Raw genomic sequence first — 17,903 nt, 5'->3', positions numbered from 1 at the left:
TCATTGTATTTTTTTTTTTTAAGTGAACCAGTAGCGAGGCACAGGAAGAGGCAGGGCCACCAACCGAAAAGACTGGTCTGTAAAATCTTGGTGTCCCCATGCTTCACACAGGATGGTGCCCTCGTTTGGTGATAGTATTAAGGCATTAAGTGCTGTCACGTGTATGTTTGTGGTGAGGGGGGGTACCATCTTTCCCCATTTGTCAAAATTTGTGAATGTTTGCCTAGGCTTTAGCAGCGCTATGAAAGGGATTCTGTTGACAAGACAAATAATATTGGAAACCTTAATATATCTACTTTTTAGCATTTAGCGTAACAAGCTACCTTTTTTCGTCCTTTTTTAAAGGGTTTTATTATTTTTTTATTTATTTATTTATTTAGGTTTTAGGTCCCTCCAACACTTTTATTTTATTGTAAAGTTCGTTAAAGCTGAATTTTATATCTTACATTTTTTAAAATGGTAATTTTTCCAAAGTTACATTGGTCTAGCATGGGTGCTCAACCTTTGGCCCTCCAACTGTTAAAAAAACGACACGTCCCATCATGCATCTGCCTTTGGGAGTCATGCTTGTACCTGTTAGCCTTGCAATGCCTCATGGGACTTGTAGTTCTGCAACAGCTGAAGGGCCACAGGTTGGGCCTCCATGCTTGTACAAGTGTAAGTATGTATGTGGGGATGGACATGGCAGTTCTGTGGCCCAGTATATCGAAACTGAGTGTTTTGAGTTTGCAAAGGTTGTATAAAACCTTGGAGAGCAGCTTTTATTTCCACTCTGCTTTCCAAAGAAATTTTGTACCCGAATTAATTTCTTTGTTGTGAACATGATTAATTATGGATTAACGCTTGACTAAAAGGGCCCTCCTTAAAAGTTACATTGTATAAGAACAAGAAATGATCACATACAACAATTTAACAGTGTTGCAGTTTGAGTAAAGCTGTCTATAAACGGTCTGTGTATTGTATATGTGTGTTTGTTTTGTTTTGATCAGCCCACAGATTCCTCCATCCGCACAAACAAAGTAGATGGAGGGAACCCTTGGGACGTGTTTACTCTGACCGCACAATACACGATTTGAGATTAGATTGCTAGTAGCTGTTGACTGAGAATTCATTTCTGCAGATTATACTCATGACATGTCATTCTTTTTTACAGATGGCATTTACAAAAACATTTGTACAGCACTATGCTTTTATCATGAAAACACTGAAGAAAAGCCATGAATCGGACACAATGTCTAATAGAATTGTGCACATCAGTGTGCAGCTATTCAGCAATGAGGAGCTGGCTCGCCAAGTCACTGAAGAATGCCAGCTTTTGGACATTATGGTCACTGTGCTGCTCTATATGATGGAAAGTTGCCTTATCAAAAGTGAATTACAAGGTAGCATATTACTGAAAAGTGCATTTGATGACTAAATGACAGGGTATGGGTCTCAGCACAGGTTAGGTAGGACTTAATCTTAATTTGGGCAGAAGTCTAGTCTCCGTTCTCAGTCTGGGCCTAGAATCTAAAGGACTCCAGAAAAGCTATTAACACAACTACATGCTGCCCACTGCAGCTTCCTGCACTGTTACTTTGGAAATGTTTTAGGCTAGGTCAGATTAATTTCAGGGTATTTTGTTAGTGTCTCCTTTTGTAAATCTTGGGTGGCGGTTAACCTCTTTACCTAAATTCTGATCATAAGCATTTGTTTGGTCTCCGCAGCAAAGTGTAATTATTTAATTTGTGCCCCACAAAGTATTTGCATTTTTCAATTGTAATATAATATACACAAGCATTGGCTGATTTTGCTCCAACTAACTGTAAAATAGATTTTCCTAATCTCTGCAAAAACTGAAATGTTTTAATAAAGTTACAAATCTGCATGACTAGATTGCAGATATGTGACAATATACAGCAACTGTATAATTTTTCAGAAGAGCTCTACATTTTAACCACTTCCGGACCGATGCACGCCGATATACGTCCTTACTTTGAAGAGGATTATAGTTGTTATGGCAGCAGCTAGCTGCCGTAACGCCGGTATCCTCTTCTTTGGCTGGTGGTCTGCTTTCCGATAAGAGTGGTCTCTGCGGCGGATTCGCCACAAGATCACTTTTATCGGCGCTGGGAGAACCCCCCACCCCTTCCGCCGCACTCTGGTGCCCTCCGCTGCTTACCAGAGCCGTCGGCAGTGGCGGAGGCGTTCGGATCTTCACCCTTGCTGGGCATGGAGATGAGTAAGGGGAAGATGGCCCCCACCCGTCTCCATAACATTGCAGGGTGGAAGCGACGTCAAAACGTCACTTCCACCCATAGCTATTAAAGGGGCATTTTTTAAAAAAAACATTTTTTCTTTATCGTACATTGCGGGACACAGAGCACCATAGTAATGACTATCTGGGTTATATGCTACCTTTAGGTGATTGGACACTGGCAACCAATAGTAAGAAGGTTCCTCCCATATAACCCCTCCCATACAGGAAGTATCTTTAGTTTTTTGCCAGTGTCTTGAAGGTGATGGTCACGGCTGTGGAAGCTCTTCAAATTTTCTTCAAATAATGTCCCAGTGAGGATGTTATATCGGATCCATTCGGATGGCATAAAAAGCTAAAGTGGATGGTACCTTGTAATGTGTCCTTTTAGGCGCTGGACCCTTGTTATATGGTATCCCTGGTCTTTACTTGCCCTAGGGAACCAAAAGGGTGCTTTACAGGTCCAGAGGTGTAGACCCTATACAATGGGGGGACCCAGTCCCTGAACGTCCTAAGTGGCGCTACCCACCGTGATGGGGGAAAATTGGGCCTGTGTCAGGCCCTGCAGCGAGGACCGGTGAGTACTCCCTCTGGGAGGCCTATCAATATTTCTGTTGTTGCTAATATAAAGTGTCTTAGTAAGCCCTGTGTCTCATTGCAAGCAGTTACTTATGTTACAGAGCAAGCTGACAAGTGCAGCTTATGTGTGTCTCTCCAGCACGTTTCGGTGTGTGCCAGTGTGTGCGCGCAGTAGAAACGCAGCCGCGCGTAAGTCACTGGGCGGCGCACGGGTATAAGGGGAGGTTACGCACCTGCATGTTCATTACTGCTAGTCGGTTAAGCTCAACAGAGCCTAGTGTGCGGTGGGACACAGAGGCGGGCGTAAATTTGGACATTTGCAACAGGTTGAAGGCTGGTAAGGCTGTGGTGGCGGCTGTACACTGGATCCAGCTAGATAACTCAGAGGGAGTGCCTTTTTTTCCTCAAACTTGTAAGCAATTTCTTCCAGGAAACGAGGTACGGTGAGCAGGGCAAGTCCAGGGGTTAAAGGGACTCCTTCAAAAACAGGAGATCAACCTCACGTTACTGCAGCATCAGTCTCCCCTGAAAGACCTGCAGCATTTGGCCTAGCTGAGGCATTACAGTTGTCAGGCGTAGTGGCCACTACCAATATCTCTGCATCAGCCTATGTTACTAAAGATGTTTTAGCATCAGCCCTACCTGGCCTTGAAGGCAAGATAGCAGATATGATTGCTACCGTAACACAGGGAGGGAAGAAACGTCATAGATCTCCCTCCCCTGAGCCTGGTCCTAGTGGTGAAACACTTGAGCACCAGGATTCTTTTGGCATAGGTCCCTGTGATTTGGATCCAGAATGGGCAGAGGATTTGGAGGAGGAGGCCATTAAAGACCAAGAGGAACGGGAGGTTGAAGAGTCCTCGGCTGGGGATTCAGGTTCTGAAGAACCAATTTCAGCCTCTTAATCTCAAAAATTGTTTATCCAGTCCTTGGCCGAGATGGTAAGAGCTGGATTTAAATTACCTCCGGTGCAGGGACCAGGCGTTTCCTTTGCAACCGTTATTGGAACAGGTAATTTACGCTGACTGGGACCACCCGGACAAAACATACTTGCCTCCAAAAAGGTTTTCTTTTTTATATCCTATGGAGGAAAAATTCAGGAAGAAGTGGGATACACCTTTGGTTGATGCTGCCATTTCTTCAGTGGATAATGCCCAGGGTTTTAAGGATCCGGCAGATAAAAAGCTGGAATCCTTACTAAAAGCTTCTTTTTCAGTAGCTGGGTAGTACAACTGGCAGTGGCGGCTATCGGTATTTGTCAGGCGTTGAAGGCCCATTTTAAGAAATTGGTCAGGAATCTGCCTGTTCAAGAGGAAGTTTCTGACGAGCTATTAGAACTTCTTCGCGCTTTATGTTTTCTGGTAGATGCATTAAAGGACTCGATTCAACAGATGTCTTGGTTTGCACTACTCTCAATCCATATGCACAAGGTACTGTGGTTATAGAATTGGTCGGCCGAGATGCCATGCAAGAGGCTACTGGCGGCTTTTCCTTTTCACGGTGAGCGTCTATTTGGGGAAGATTTGGACAAATACATCCAAAAAATCTCAGGAGGGAAAAGCTCCTTGTTTCCGGTCAAAAGAAGGGGTAAGCAGCCTTCCTTCAAGATTCCCAACACTCCTGGGCCACGTGCCTCTTCCTCTAAGAGGTATCGACGGCCTCAGCCACCGACCTTTAAGAAGCCTCAAGGTCAAAAAAGACCTTGAGCCAGAAACCAGCCAAAGCCAATTCCAAGTCTTCCTTGTGAAGGGGCGCCCCCACTCTTGCAGGTGGGGGGCAGACTGCGGTGGTTCGCAGATGCTTGGGGAAAATTGGTTCAGGACAGGTTGGTTATTATCACCATATCTCAAGGTTACAAAATAGACTTTCGGGATTTTCCCCCAACTCGATATTCGGTATCCAGGGTTCCATCAGACCCGGAGAAAAAGAGGTGCCTATTCCTGGCTTTGGAACAGCTGGAAAGGCAGAAGGTAATCAAGGTTCCGCAAAAAGAAAGATTCAAGGGGTTCTACTCGAACCTATTTACAGTGCCGAAGCCAAAGGTCCATCTTGGACCTCAAATCCCTCAATTCCTTTCTAAACGTCCAAACTTTCCGTATAGAGTCGGTTCGTTCAGTAATCGCATCCTTGAGAAAAGGAGATTTTTTAGCGTCCATAGACATCAAGGACGCATACCTGCATGTACCGATTTTTGGTCCACATCAAAGATTCCTGCGATTTGCAGTAGAAGGGTGTCATTTCCAGATTGTGGCACTTCCATTCGGTCTAGCCACGGCCCCTTGGGTCTTCACAAAGGTTCTGGCCCCAGTGGTGGCTTGCCTGAGGTCCCAAAAGATCTCGTGGTAGGATATCTGGACGACCTCTTGTTAAGGGATCAAGCTTACTCCACCTTGGTAGAAAACATTACAACTACGGTCCGTTTCCTAAGGTTTCCAGGCTGGATCCTAAATATGGACAAATCAGCCCTTCGTCCAGCTCAGGCCTTAACATATACGGGTCTGATCTTGGACACAACCCAAGAAAAGGTAATTCTACCTCCCTTAAGAGTCAACTCTATAGTGGAGCTGGTTCAGAGAGTCAAGGGGGTAGAAGGTCCTTCGATTCGTCTATACATGAGGCTGTTGGGCAAGATGGTGTCATCTTTCAGCGCAGTTCCCTATGCGCAGTTTCACTCCAGGATGTTCCAGAAAGCTATCCTGGAAGCCTGGGACAAGTCGATTCAAACCTTGGATCATCCCATGTCTCTATCCCTACAGATAAAAAGGGAACTCTCTTGGTGGTCAAAGACCAGCAACTTGAATGGCGGAAAATCCTTTCCACCAGTAACCTGGAAGGTAGTAACTACGGACGTCAGTCGTCTAGGCTAGGGAGCAGTCCTGGAAGAGGCTTTGGTCCAGGGATTATGGTCTCAGGCAGAGAAGTCTTTACCCATCAATCTGCTAGAGATTCGGCAGCTCGCTTGGCTCTCCTATTTTGGGCGTCCAGACTGCAGACAATTCCTGTCCGGATTCAGTCCGACAACTCCACGGTGGTGGCATACATCAACCACCAAGGGGGCACCCGGAGTCGGGCGGCCCAAAGAGAAGTCAATCACATATTAACTTGGGCAGAGAGACATGTGCCATTTCTGTTGGCAGTCTTTATTCCAGGGGTGAACAATTGGCGGGCAGACTACCTAAGTCGCCAGCAGTTACTGCCGGGAGAATGGTCTCTTCACTCGAAGTTTTTCTTCAGATCTGCCAGCATTGGGGGGGTGCCAGATGTGGATCTTCTGGCATTCAGATTCAATGCCAAGGTGGATAGGTTTGTATCCAGTACCAGGGATCCTCTCGCTATCGGAACGGATGCATTGGTGGTTCCCTGGGACAGGTATTCCCTGATTTATGCTTTCCCTCCGATCCAGATGCTGCCGCACCTGTTGCGCAGGATACAAGAGGAGCAGAATACAGTGATCCTGGTGGCCCCTGAAGTGGCCCAGGAGATCCTGATATTCAGAGATTGTGAGGATGGCGGTGGAGGACCCGCTATGTCTCCTAGACCGTCCAGATCTGTTATCTCAAGGTCCCATATACCACCCTTCTTTACGGTCGCTGAATTTGATGGCATGGCTATTGAGACCAGGGTACTGAAGGACCGTGGTATAAGAGGTTCAGTCTTATCTACTCTGATTAATGCTAGAAAGCCAGTTTCTAGAAGTATCTACCATAGGGTCTGGAAATCGTATATTTCCTGGTGCGAGAAAAAGAGATGGCATCCTCGCGAGTATGCGATTGGGAGGATCCTTGCCATTCTAAAATCAGGAATTGATTTAAACTTATCTTTAGGAACCATTAAAGGGCAAATTTTGGCCTTATCGTTTGTTTTCCAGAGGCCAATTGCTTCTTATTCTTTAGTGCGAACCTTCGTGAAGTGGGTACTGGACTTAAAACCGCCGGTTAAGCCTCCCTTAAGCCCTTGGGACTTGAACTTGGTGTTATCAGCCCTACAGGTTCAACCCTTTGAACCAATTAGGCATATCCCTTTAATCCTGTTGACCAGAAAATAGTTTTTTCTGGTAGCCATAACTTCGGCTAGTAGGGTGCCTGAGTTACCCGCCCTTTCATGTAAGAAACCGTTTCTATTTTTACATCAGGACAAGGTGGTGGTGCGCCCCCGTCCAGATTTTTTACCTAAGGTGGTTTCCAATTTTCATTTGAATCAGGATATCATTTTACCTTCCTTTTTTCCCAATCCTAAGACTAAGGAGGAAAAGTCACTTCACTCACTGGATGTGGTGAGAGCGGTCAAGGTTTACTTAAACATGTCAGCTCCCGTTCGGAAGACTGACTCCCTTTTTGTCCTGCCAGAGGGTCCTAAGAGGGGACAGGCAGCAATTAGTTCAACTATCTCTAGGTGGATTCGCCAGCTCATTATCCAAGCTTATGAGTTGAAATGCAGGCTTCCACCTCGATATTTCAAAGCTCACTCTACTAGAGGAGTTAGTACATCATGGGCAGTGCGCCAACAGGTGTCTATGGCTCAGGTTTGCAAAGCGACAGCTTGGTCTTCAGTTCATACGTTCACCAGGTTTTACCAGCTGGACGTTAGATCTCAAAGGGAGACTGTTTTTGGCCACAGCGTGCTGCAAGCGGCCTTATAAGTCCTGGGTCTGAAGAGGATCTTGGAATACTGTGTTCCCTCCCCTCAAATGCATTGCTTTAGGACATCCCACATAGTCTCATTACTATGGTGCTCTGTGTCCCGTGATGTATGATAAAGAAAAATGGATTTTTAAAACAGCTTACCTGTAAACTCCTTTTCTTGGAGTACATCACGGAACACAGAGGTCCCTCCCCTCTTTTCTGGGATCGTCATTGCTTGCTACAAAACTAAAGGTACTTCCTGTACGGGAGGGGTTATATGGGAGGAACCTTCTTACTATTGGTTGCCAGTGTCCAATCACCTAAACGTAGCATATAACCCAGATAGTCATTACTATGGTGCTCTGTGTCCCCTGATGTACTCCAAGAAAAGGATTTTACAGGTAAGCTGTTTTAAAAATCAATTTTTTAACCACTTGCCGACCAGCCGCCGCAGTTGTACTGCGGCAGAATGGCACGGCTGGGTGAAAGGACGTTATGTAACCGCGAGTGCAATCACTGTCGGGCTCCCGCGATCGCTCGAGGCACAAGGAGAACCAGGATATGTGTGTGAGGCACAGTTTCCGGTTCTCTGAGGGGAGAAGTGACTGATCGTCTGTTCATACAGAGTATGAACAGCGATCTGTCATCTCCCCTACACAGTCCCCTCCCCCCTTCAGTTAGAACACACACTAGGGAACACAATTAACCCCTTGATCGCCCCCTAGTGTTAACCCCTTCACTGCCAGTGACATTTTTACAGTAATCAATGCATTTTTATAGCACTGATCGCTGTATAAATGCCAATGGTCCCAAAAATGTGTCAAAATTGATCGTGTCCGCCATAATGTCGCAGTCCCGATTAAAAATCACAGATCGCTGCCATTACTAGTAAAAAAAAAAAAATAATAATAAAAATGCCATAAAACGATCCCCTATTTTGTAGACGCTATAACTTTTGCGCAAACCAATCAATATACGCTTATTGCATTTTTTTTTTTTTTTTTTTTTACCAAAAATATGTAGAAGAATACATATCGGCCTAAACTGAGGAAAAAAATGTTTTTTTATATATTTTTGGGGGATATTTATTATAGCAATAAGTAAAAAAATTGCGTTTTTTTTCGAAATTGACACTTTTTTTTGTTTATAGCGCAAAAAATAAAAATCGCAGAGGTGATCAAATATAACCAAAAGAAAGCTCTATTTGTGGGAAATAAAGGACGTCAATTTTGTTTGGGTGCAACGTCGCACGACCGCGCAATTGTCAGTTAAAGCGACGCAGTGCCGAATCAGAAAAAAGCTCTGGTCAGGAAGAGGGTAAAATCTTCTGGGGCTGAAGCAGTTAAATGACAGTTTTTTGATTTTTTATTTTTTTATTGCATTTTAGTATAAATATGAGATCTGAGGTCTTTTTGACCTCAGATCTCATATTTAAGAGGTCCTTTCCTTTTTTTTTTATATCTATTACAAGGGATGTTTAAATTCCTTGTAATAGGAATAAAAATAACACATTTTTTTTATTTTTGTAAAATAAAAAATAAAATTTAAATAAAAACGCATATGTGAGTAGTGCCCGCATATGATAACGGTGTTCAAACCACACATGTGAGGTATCGCTGCGATTGGTAGAGCGAAAGCACTAATTCTAGCCCTAGACCCCCCTCTGTAACTTTAAACTTGCAACCTGTAGAATTTTTTAAACGTCGCCTATGGAGATTTTTAGGGGAAAAGGTTTGTCTCCATTCCATGAGCAGGCGCAATTTTGAAGCGTGACATGTTGAGTATCAATTTACTCGGCGTAATATTATCTTTTACAATATAAAAAAAATGGGCTAACTTTACTGCTTTCTTATTTTTTCATTCAAAAGAGTGTATTTTTTCCAAAAAAAAGTGTGCATGTAAGACCGCTGCGCAAATACGGTGTGACAGAAAGTATTGCAACAACCGCCATTTTATTCTCTAGGGTGTTAGAAAAAAAATTGTATAATGTTTGGGGGTTCTAAGTAATTTTCTAGCAAAAAAAACTGTTTTAACTTGTAAACAACACATGTCAAAAAGAGGCTCGGTCCTTAAGTAGTTAATGTAATGTCATTGTTCGGCTGTAGGCAGGAGGAAGCATTTGCTCTGTCTCCTGGAGTTCCCCAGTAAATAGTCTGCAACATTGTATGTCTGTAGAAAGTCACGTGGTGAAAACCTGCTGCAGGGTGCTGATCTGTCTGAGACATTTTTTCACATTTTACAAAAAGGTTTTATGATGTAGTTTTAACAAATGCCAAAAGCATTTGTCATACATAATACTCGTATGTAATAATGTATCCATATGACCTACAGTGGTTATAAAAAAGTCTGCGCACCCCTGTTAAAATGTCAGGGTTCTGGGATGTAAATAAAATGAGACAAAGATGAATCCCTTCTGAACTTTTTCCATCTTTTTAATGTGACCAATAAACTGTAAAACTCAGTTGAACAACAAACTGAAATCTTTGAGGTGAAGGGAAGTAAAAATAAGTAAATGAAAATAAAATGATTGCAAAAGTGTGCACACCCTTAAACGAATACTTTGTTGAAGCACCTTTTGATTTTATTACAGCACTCTTTTTGAGTATGAGTCTGTCAGCATGGCACATCTTGACTTGGCAATATTTGCCCACACTTCTTTGAAAAAACACTCCAAATCTGTCAGATTGCGAGGGCATCTCCTGTGCAGAGCCTTCTACAGATCATCCCACAGATTTTCAGTCAAATTCAGGGTCTGGGCTCTGGCTGGGCCATTCCAAATCTTTAATCTTCTGGTGAAGCCATTCCTTTGTTGATTTTGGATGTATGCTTTGGGTCGTTGTCATGCTGAAAGATTAAGTTCCTCTTCATGTTCAGCTTTCTAGCCGAAGTCCTAAAAGTTTTGTGCCCATATTGACTGGTATTTGGAACTGTTCATAGTCCCCTCTAACTTGATGAAGGCCCCTGTTCCAGCTGAAGAATAACAGCCCCAAAGCATGATGCTTCCACCACCATGCTTAACGGTGGGTATGGTGTTCTTTTGGTGATATGCAGTGTTTTTGCGCCAAACATATCTTTTGGAATTATGGCCAAAAAAAGTTCAATCTTGGTTTCAAAAGACCAGAACACATTTTCCCACATGCTTTTGGGAGACTTCAGATGTGTTTTTGCAAAATTTAGCTGGGCTTTCTTCATAAGAAAAGGCTTCCATCTTGCCACTCTACCCCAGACATATGAAGAATACGGGAGTATTGTTGTCACATATACCACACAGCCAGTACTTGCCAGATATTCCTGCAGCTCATTTAATGTTGCTGTAGCCCTCTTGGCAGCCTCCCTGACCAGTTTTCTTCTCGTCTTTCCATCAATTTTGGAGGGATGTCCAGTTCTTGGTAATGCCACTTGATGATGACTGTCTTCACTCTGTTCCATGGTATATCTAATGCCATGGAAATTCTTTTGTACCCTTCTCCTGACTGATACCTTTTAACAATGAGATCCCTCTGATGCTTTGGAAGCGCTCTGCAGACCATAGCTTTAGCTGTAGGATGCAACTAAGAAAATGTCAGTAAAGACCTACTAGAACAGCTGAACTTTATTTCGGGTTAATCAGAGGCACTTTAAATGAAGGTAGGTGTGTACTAACTCCTATTTAACATGATTTTGAATGTGATTGCTCAATACTGAACACGGCTACATCCCCAGTTCTAAGAGGGTGTTCACACTTATGCAACCGCATTATTTTATTTTTACTGCCCCCCCCCCCCCCCCCCCAAAAAAAAAAAGATTTCAGTTTGTTTTTCAATTGAGTTGTACAGTTTTATAGGTCACATTAAAGGTGGAAAAAGTTCTAAAAAGATTTATCTTTGTCTCATTTTTACATCACAGAAACCTGACATTTTAACAGGGATGTGTATAATTTTTATCCACTGTGTATCATCTCTTGAACTACGTGGATGCTTGCTAAATTTCTGAGTGCGTTATTTCCCCATAGTCATTACAATATGAAGGGTATAAGTTAGAGAGAATAGGTTTCTGGGTGCGTTGGCCATCTGTCCCATATTTTTTGGTACTTGGTAGGACAATCCCTATGAACCTATGCAAGTGTTTGTTTGTTTGTTTGTTTTTTTGTTTTTTTTTAACGTGGCAGAGAGAGTAGCATTGATTTTAAGTAGCCATGAAGTAAAGGTTACATGATTAGCCTGAACACAGAATCATGCAATCAGTTTGTGTGAGGAAAGTATTTGTGAGCTTGTCCAATTCAAGAGCATCAAAGAGGCCTAATAAACATTTCTGAGGGCTTAGGGACACTGGAGAAACCATTTTTATTATGTAGGAACTTAACTGCTTGTTCCCAGTATCCCTGTATCACGAGATGTCCATAATAGGTGGTAAACCATGGCAGGAGTATTTCATTTAGGGCATACTGGACTAAGATTGGGACAAAATTTAGACAATCTGATCGGCGCTTGTTAGGAACTTTGTAAACTAAACAATTGCACAAATCTACTGGATTGTTTGGGGGAGACTAACTTGCAGGTATCCACTACCTCACCCCAGTGTTGGATATTTTTAATTCACCTGATTTTTGTCATCCCTTAACAAGGAAGTAGATGCTGATCCTTGATACCTGAAAAAGATGGGTATATACATTTTTATTGATGCAGTGCTTGGATCTAGACTACTCACTAGGCCCCTCAGAGCAATGTCACATGACTGGGTAACGTCATCATTTCCTCTGAGATCTAACACCACCTTTACACTGGGTATTTTGCTTGAGGGGAAGGGCTGCAAAAGCAAAGTGAATGGGAGGTGAGCGATTTGCAGACCTTTGCTAGTTTACCCTGAATGGTACAGGTGATGAGGTCTCTTTAAAAGTGAAATCCTGTAAGATTTAAAAATACACTAATTTATTGCATTTTTCATTTAATGAAAAAAGAAATGTAATTTTAAATGCAGCTAGTGTAACCACCTTAATCTGTCCTAATATCAGACTTTATTCACCTGTACAGCAGCACTCAGAATGCGAGAGGCAGCACTAAGAGCCATGAACATGCTGTAAGAAAATTGGTGGAAAGAGAACATGCTACACAGGAGCAGATGGAGTGAACTGCTTCTCTTCCCTTGTCTCTTACCAGGCTAGGGAAGGGGGGTTACTAAACTATATTGCAGGAAAAGGGAAGGCCACCCAGCTAGTTGTACTGGCTAGCAGTGCTGTATAAATCTGTGATTGGGCTTGACAGCTATTCAAATCATCTGGCAGGTAAAACAGCTTATGTATTTATCTATTCTTTTTTTTTAGATGAAGAAAACAGTTTACACGTAGTAGTAAATTGTGGGGAAGCATTACTGAAGAATAATACGTACTGGCCACTCGTCAGTGACTTTATAAATATTTTGTCTCACCAAAGTGTAGCCAAAAAGTTCTTGGAGGATCATGGATTGTTAGTGACTTGGATGAATTTTGTATCTTTCTTTCAAGGTAGGCATTACCATTTTCTGAATTATGCTGTAGTATATAACTTTGTATTTATTTGTTATTGCTTGTGTACCATAGTTTTGTTCGTACATGTACACCTTTTTTTTTAGATGCATTTGCCTGATTTTGTAATTCAGAAATAGGCGTTTTTAAGTAATTTAGTGTTTTCACAATTTTTCTTGTGCAAAGCATTATGCACATGTCTGTTATTACTGGAGGGTTTACTGTAAAGAAAGCAACTTATTGGTTAGAGGCAGTGCAGATTAACTGCTGCAAGTACTGTGACTATATTTGGCCATAGGACTTGAAATATAAATGAGCAATCTTCTATATCTAGCAACAGTTACATATGTAGTACAAGTGTCTACCTAGATATAAAATGAGTTGATTGTTTAGGTAAAAATTCTGGTAAGTTTTGATTTGAAGGAAAATGAATAAAGATTGTACAGTGAGGGGGAAAAGTATTGATCCCCTGCTGATTCTGTACGTTGCCCACTGACAAAGAAGTGATCAGTCTATAATTTTAAATGGTAGCTTTATTTTAACAGTGAGAGACAGAATAGCAGAAAAATCCAGAAAAACGCATTTTAAAAAAGTTATAAATTGATTTACATTGTAATGAGTGAAAAGTATTTTGACCCCTTCGCAAAACACGACTTTGTACTTGGTAGCAAAACCCCTGTTGGCAATCAGAGGTCAGATATTTCTTGCAGTTGGCCACCAGGTTTGCTCACATCTCAGGAGGGATTTTGTCCCACTCCTTTTTGCAGATCCTCTCCAAGTCACTAAGGTTTCAAGGCTGACATTTAGTAACTTGATCCTTCAGCTCCCTCCACATATTTTCTATGGGATTAAGGTCTGGAGACTGGCTAGGCCACTCCAGGACCTTCATGTCCTTCTTCTTTAGCCACTCCTTTGTTGCCTTGGCTGTGTGTTTTTGGGTCATTGCAATGCTGGAATACCCATCCATGACCCCTCAGCCAGGGCATCGAAACTGGAAGGAGGTTCTCACGGAAGAATTTGACAGTACATGGCCCAGTCCATCTTCCCTTTTAATGCAGTGAAGTTGTCCTGTCCCCTTAGCAGAAAAGCCCAAAAGCATAATGTTTCCACCTCCATGTTTGACGGTGGGGATGGTCTTCTTTGGGTCATAGGCAGCATTCCTCCTCCTCCAATCATGGTGAATTGAATTGATGCCAAAGAGCTTGATTTTGGTTTCATCTGACCACTACAGTTCTCCCTCTGAATCATTCAGATGTTCATTATCACACTTCAGATGGGCCTGTACATGTGCTTTCTTAAGCAGGAGGGCCTTGCGGGCCCTGCAGGTTCTGTCCTTTAGGGCGTAGTGTGTTACCAATTGTTTTCTTGGTGACTATGCTCCCAGCTGCCTTGAGATCAGTCACAAGATTCTCCCGTGTAGTTTTTGGCTGATTCCTCACCGTTCTCATGATCATTGAAACTCCACGAAGTGAGATCTTGCATGGAGCCCCAGATCAAGGGAGATTGGCAGTTATTTTGTGTTTCTCCCATTTGCAAATAATTGCACCAACTGTTGTCACCCTCTCACCAAGCTGCTTGGAGATGGTCTTGTAGCCCATTCCAGCCTTGTGTAGGTCTACAATTTTGTCCCTGACACCCTTGGACAGCTCTTTTGGTCTTGGCCATGATAGAGAGATTGGAATCTGATTGCTTCTGTGGACAGGTGTCTTTTTCTATACAGGTAACCAGCGGAGATTAGGAGCACTCCCTTTAAGAGAGTGCTCCTAATCTCAGCTCGTTAACTTTATAGAAGACACCTGGGAGCCAGAAATCTTAATGCACAGAAAGTAAGAAACCATGCTTGGGAGCTTTTTTTTTTTTTTTTTTTTTTGTGTATGTAGTCTATCTTTTACACACATGTATCTGCAGCACAATAGTGTGTGCTGAAAAAAGTAGGACCTGTTAAACTTTTTGTTTTTTTTTTGTTTTATCTCAGTGCAGCGTGTTGCAATGCACTAAACTATAATGTACTGCAGTGCATAAAGATATACAGTATATCATTTGTGACATTTCAAAAATATTGAAAAGAAAGTGAACTGAACGATGTGTTATTACAGTGTACTGCAACTGATCTCTTCACAGCGCAGTCCAGTGGCCACTAGTGTGAACAAACCCTTCTAGTTCTTTCCTGAATACTGTAGACTTAGTGCCAGTGCTTTCCTGGGACTCGAAACACTGTGCAGAACGTACATAATTAATGTTCTTGTTTTAGCAACTCTTTTACCCTTGCATATAGCTTGTGTTTGTGAATCTTTTCCCCTTGGAAATGTTTTTACTTTCCCTGTGTCAACATTGGGAAGACTTCACCCCCTTTTGTCTTAATAACACACTGTCAAAATGCATTTGGTGCCATGGGAGTGGGGAGAAATATTCCCAACAGGTTACTGGCAAAAGTAAAATCTTGGCAGAGGTCCAAACCTTTCCCAACTCCATCCAAACTGTTTGTCTTTCTACCATTGAGTGAGTTGTCTTTTTTAAATATATGTTTTTTTAGAACTCTGGTGATGTCACCTCTATACAGTACATGAGTTTCCAAGTCTGCATCTTCGTAGCAGCATGTGGTGGGTCCTATTTTCCCTGTACAAAAAATACCCTTGTTATACCAGAAAGGAGACTGGGAAATCTTACCACTGGGGTCTCAAAGAGAAAACAGAAACTAGCAATGATATTGATAATCATAAACACCAAATGTTTAAAAAAAAAAAAAAAAAAAAAAAATTTTTTTACATTTTCTTTTGTAACTGTTCATACATTAACCTGTCCTTGCTTTATTCTAGGTATGAATTTAAATAAGAGGGAACTCAGTGAACATGTAGAGTTTGAGTCCCAGACATATTATGCTGCATTTGCTGCTGAACTTGAAGCCTGTGCCCAGCCAATGTGGGGTCTCCTGTCCCACTGCAAAGTCAGGGTAGGTAAAATATATTGAATGGGTAAAATCCAATAACCCAGCTTTCACTGATGAAAAAAGGGCGAAAGTCTGTTATTTTCCTCTCATTACAAAGGGAGGACATCAAAGAGTTGGTTGCCTTTTTGGTGAGTTTGTTGTAAAGCATACACATCACGAGTAGTAATATTCCTTGAAAAAAGTGTAGCGCAATTACAATATAACCAAAAGAAACACACTACTGACATGTGTAAATGTGCAAATCCCACTTCAATGCAATATGACCTATTACATTGAAGTGAAATTATGAGTTCTTGTGCAAACCAATGACATATGTTTAACATGTAGCAAAAATCATACTAACTATAACCCCCACAATGCATATACTAACTTAACCCCTACCATCATGAGTAGTGTGGAGACTGCAATTTCTGATTTCTTAAAAAAATAAAGATGTCTGACTGTGGGAATCATCCATTTACAACAGTGATGAGTCACTGATCTGGAACTCGTACACATATTTGAAGTTTTAACTTGTTCCAAGTCAGTGACTCATTAAGTATTCAATTTAATGGCTCAGCATGACAGCCAGAGAACCAGCAATTTCATTTGGAAATCCAATTTTAAAATGCGCTCCACTGTATGGGATATTTCACATTTTCATTTTGACTACAGTATGTTAGGTATGTAATTGTTTAACATGCTATTGTTGAGATATGAATATTTACCATCTATGCTGCTCAAATCACAAAGCTATTACACCAGAATAAGAGTTCTTTTTTTTCAAAAAAGTGACTTTTCAGCTCCAATTATATTTGAAAATTAGGTAAAAATAAAGTTCACTTGCCTTTTTTTTTTCTTTTTAAATCTTTGTGGATTGAGCGTTTTTTATATACTTATTTCATATGAATAATAATATGACTACCGGTACTTTTAAAGATATATTTTCTTTTTTCAGGATCAAATGCAACCATTGTGTTAATTTGTTTTAGCAGTAGGCTTATGCATATTTGTGTTTGCAGGAAACCCAGGAGTACACAAGGAATGTTGTCCGGTATTGCCTTGAAGCACTTCAAGATTGGTTTGATGCCATCAACTTTGTGGATGAGGTAAGACATTGACTTTTAAGTGTCTGAACAAAACTAAACTGATACATTGGCATTGTGATCGTTGGTCAAGGGGTTTACATTCAACCTGTGCTATGCCCATGCAGGACTGAACAACAGGTTCAGTTAACACCCCCCCCACCCCCCCGTCCAGCTGGACATACTTGTCTCCTTGCTCCTCATCCATTTAGTTTGCTGTCAGGTGGAAGGACGAAATAAAGCAGTTTTTGAGGTGTCACTATGTTATATTTCCAAATGAGCAATCATATTTTTAACCCCTTCACACCTAGTTCTGGTGTCTTCTTAACTGGGCTGTTACTCTCAGGGGGTGGGAAGGTCTGCCCAATTACTTGACCACTGTAATGTAAGTAATGATGTACCTTTTAGATATCTGTATTAACTGGGATCAGCTTAATACAAATATGTACGGTACATTGTTAAATACCTGCTGAGACTACTAAATTCCAATTGACCTTCATAGAATACCACTGTTGAGCATCAGAGGAGCCCATAGAGGAGAGATTTTATCCTTCAGGGGCTCCTCATGGGTGGGCTGAAGAGTATGTCCCATCTGATCCACTACAGTCCCTTGAGCATTGATTTATGCTCATGTACGATGTTAGATGTTAGACATACTATGGTTTCCATTCTTGTCTGAAGAAGCATGTTCTAGCTTTAGCTGAATTTTGTCTGTGAATTGTCTGTGTATCTGCAGTAGATAATCTGTTTGATGTGTATCATAGAATGTTGAACACCCTCAGTTTGATCATAGTATGTGTATATAATAAATTTATATATTCTACAATGAATATTCTCTATCTCTTCATCTCAAAAGATGTTTTTAAATTGAAAATCTAAATCGAACAATTATGGTTTTAAACATATAGTTGATCATCTGGAACAATAACATATTTACCCCTCCAAAAATCCCCTTTAGCTAGTGTTTTGTTTAAGT

The 17,903-nt window shown here is 41.5% G+C and overlaps 1 protein-coding gene across 4 annotated transcripts in view; it reads left to right on the top strand.

The window, feature by feature from the left end:
• Positions 1-17,903, top strand: part of UBR3 (ubiquitin protein ligase E3 component n-recognin 3) — a 327,861-nt gene that overhangs the window by 92,124 nt on the left and 217,834 nt on the right. For all 4 annotated transcript variants that reach the window (XM_073633943.1, XM_073633941.1, XM_073633940.1 and 1 more), the window contains exons 8-11: positions 1,154-1,382; positions 12,737-12,916; positions 15,733-15,866; positions 16,865-16,951. In XM_073633943.1, coding sequence (XP_073490044.1) covers positions 1,154-1,382; positions 12,737-12,916; positions 15,733-15,866; positions 16,865-16,951 — 630 coding nt within the window. The remainder of the gene's footprint in view (positions 1-1,153; positions 1,383-12,736; positions 12,917-15,732; positions 15,867-16,864; positions 16,952-17,903) is intronic.

Source organism: Aquarana catesbeiana, linkage group LG06 (genome assembly GCF_042186555.1).
Source record: "Aquarana catesbeiana isolate 2022-GZ linkage group LG06, ASM4218655v1, whole genome shotgun sequence".
In the NCBI taxonomy this organism is placed as follows: domain Eukaryota; kingdom Metazoa; phylum Chordata; class Amphibia; order Anura; family Ranidae; genus Aquarana; species Aquarana catesbeiana.
The sequence above is the reverse complement of the archived record's forward strand: the minus strand, read 5'-3'. Positions and strand labels throughout refer to the sequence as shown.